Source organism: Plasmopara halstedii (assembly GCF_900000015.1).
Source record: "Plasmopara halstedii genome assembly, contig: Scaffold_484, whole genome shotgun sequence".
In the NCBI taxonomy this organism is placed as follows: domain Eukaryota; phylum Oomycota; class Peronosporomycetes; order Peronosporales; family Peronosporaceae; genus Plasmopara; species Plasmopara halstedii.
The window spans coordinates 56,642-58,966 of NW_020187404.1; the positions used below are offsets into that span (position 1 = coordinate 56,642).

Sequence of the window (2,325 nt, forward strand, 5' to 3'; positions counted from 1 at the left end):
CGGAAAAAGCTTATCGAAACAGATATGGATAGCTTTGAGCTAAAGAATCCAGCGTGACTTTGCTTAGAGGAGAGAAAGCATCTGTTTTTCAGGCTCTCCAGGGCCTATTCCTCTAGAGAAGATGTTGAAGGTGCGGTGTATAGGAAAAGCAAAGATCATAGAAGTCACGAGTGTAATCTCTGGCGCTGATGTTGCAATGTAACTTTACATCTCATATGCTCTGGCGAAAGAAGCGACTAGATAAGTTCTAGGGAGTAAAGTTATCATGTTTTTAAATTCGTTCTGAGCATGAGAAACTATCCCAGGAGGATACATGAATGCCTTCTTGGTACTGAAAAGCAGGCAAAATTGAGCTTACTATCCGCCACCGTCATTGAATCAATTCAGAAGGCGCTTAGTGCGAGGTATGGATGTGTCCCCCCCGAGAAAATTGTAAGTCTTGTTGTGCTTTGATGGTTTACAAAATACCAGCCCTTTCTTGAACTTTTTGTCAAGTAAAGAAACTCATCCCCGGAAAAATACTGCGTGACACGCGAATGACCGGATTATTCGACATCAAAGAGTCTAATCACCTCCGTGTAAATCTTGAAGACAATTTTGTGTTATAGGATATATATCTCCACTCGGCGCCGATTTCTTGTATTGAAAGGCTGACCGTAAGTGGCAGATCGTATGCGCTTTCTCCTGTGTTTTGAAAGAATCAGTATAGAAAAGTTTGGTCGAATTTGCAATTTCTGGCTCCATGGGTAAGCACCTTATAAAAGAGTACTGCTTAATGCTGGGTTTGCAGCGGCGACGCCAGTCGGTACCCTCTTTGAAGAATGTAACACTAAACTGCAAACGGATGACAGATGCAGAAATTGTATGGCTTTGTTCAATCGTTAGGTTAAGTGGCACGTCACTTTACTAGCTTGCGGCCCTACAACTTATTACAAGCAAGCAAGTGTACGACTTGATCGCCGCACGATTTTTGGTATTGCGAGTACAAAGTGCTTTGTCGACGTCGAGAAAATTACTCACCCTCATACATATACTGCGCAAGTCTATATATCCTATATATCAACAAGGCTGTTTTATAATCTCAACGTATCTCAAGTCTTGGTGGGCTAATGTAAAACGTAAACCCACCCGTTTACACTGTTGCCGCTCGAACATTGAGCGGGGCGGAAGTCACTATGACTTCGCACAGCGAAGTCCAGCGTTCTAGTTCAAGATGCAATATCAGAGTGATGTCACTAGAAAAAACAAAATGTTTGTCAAAACGACTTCACGCAGTCTATTGAAGAAATACATCGTCAGCGGTGAAGATATCCGGGTCACCTATCTTATTCCACTGGATAGCGCTGACGTGACTCTATACATTGATGACGATCACAAGTACAATTTGGCAAAATCTAGTGGTTTGCTTGCTAAACTGCTCAAAAGTATTGGACTTCTTATTATAAAACATTATTTTGAGATCAGTTTCTGTCCATAAGTTTGACAAAAAACCATCAGGTGATAGAAAATGTTAGGCGTTTTACTTGCGTTCGCTCTTAAGTATCATTTGTCGACGCATAAATGGGATCTTTGAGGTCAGGATCTTGTTCGAATTGCTGCCGACATATTTTTGTACACTTTCTGCAAGATAGCATCGATTTTTTGCAGCAAACAGCAAACTCAACATATTGGATTTGAAGTTGTTGTGCCCGAATGCCACACTTGACAGAAAGTCTATCTTACATTAGCTGTGCCGTCAGCAAAAGATTTATTTAGGTTATCGCACGATAAAAGTATAATGTATCTGGATAATTTGAAAAAGACAAGAACTTGGCGACGTCTGCTTGCCGACTGGAACAAGGATATCAAATGACGAGAGGTTTCAAGAGCATGAAATCGCACTCAAATGATTTTATGAGATCTGTTAAGCATCAGTTAATGTATCAAAAGTCACAGAAAGCGATCATATGCTTTCCAAAAGCTGACTTATATGCTCAATGATATTGCACAAGCATCACTGACAGACTAAGTTAGCAATTGCAAACCTCGAAATTTGGAATATTCCAGACATCTGTCAAATCGTGAACAATTCGAGGCTGACGAAGCGGAATATCAGCAAAAAATGTCTTAGCTGTTGCAGAGGGGCTGCCGTAGCTTTGCGCGTAGAGGAAGCGTAATTTAGGTCGCCGACCTTACGTTATTCACAAAAACCTGTACGAGTGCAGCGGATCGCAATTTGCTACCTCCGAGATTAGTTAGAACCTTAACCCAAGGCTAAAAAAACGACGCTTCTGTTTAAAATGTAAACTGTATTTATTTGTTTTATCTGCGGCAAAGCCGCCTAAT

The 2,325-nt window shown here is 41.1% G+C and overlaps 1 protein-coding gene across 1 annotated transcript; it reads left to right on the forward strand.

Annotated features, from left to right (window-relative positions):
• Positions 1-1,213: 1,213 nt before the first annotated feature.
• PHALS_10560 (uncharacterized protein) lies at positions 1,214-1,477 on the forward strand (the record flags this gene model as incomplete). Its single annotated transcript, XM_024726005.1, has 2 exons — positions 1,214-1,377; positions 1,465-1,477. The coding sequence occupies 2 exons, from the start codon at positions 1,214-1,216 to the stop codon at positions 1,475-1,477; spliced, it is 177 nt and encodes a 58-aa protein (XP_024576725.1).
• Between the last annotated feature and the right edge of the window lie 848 nt (positions 1,478-2,325).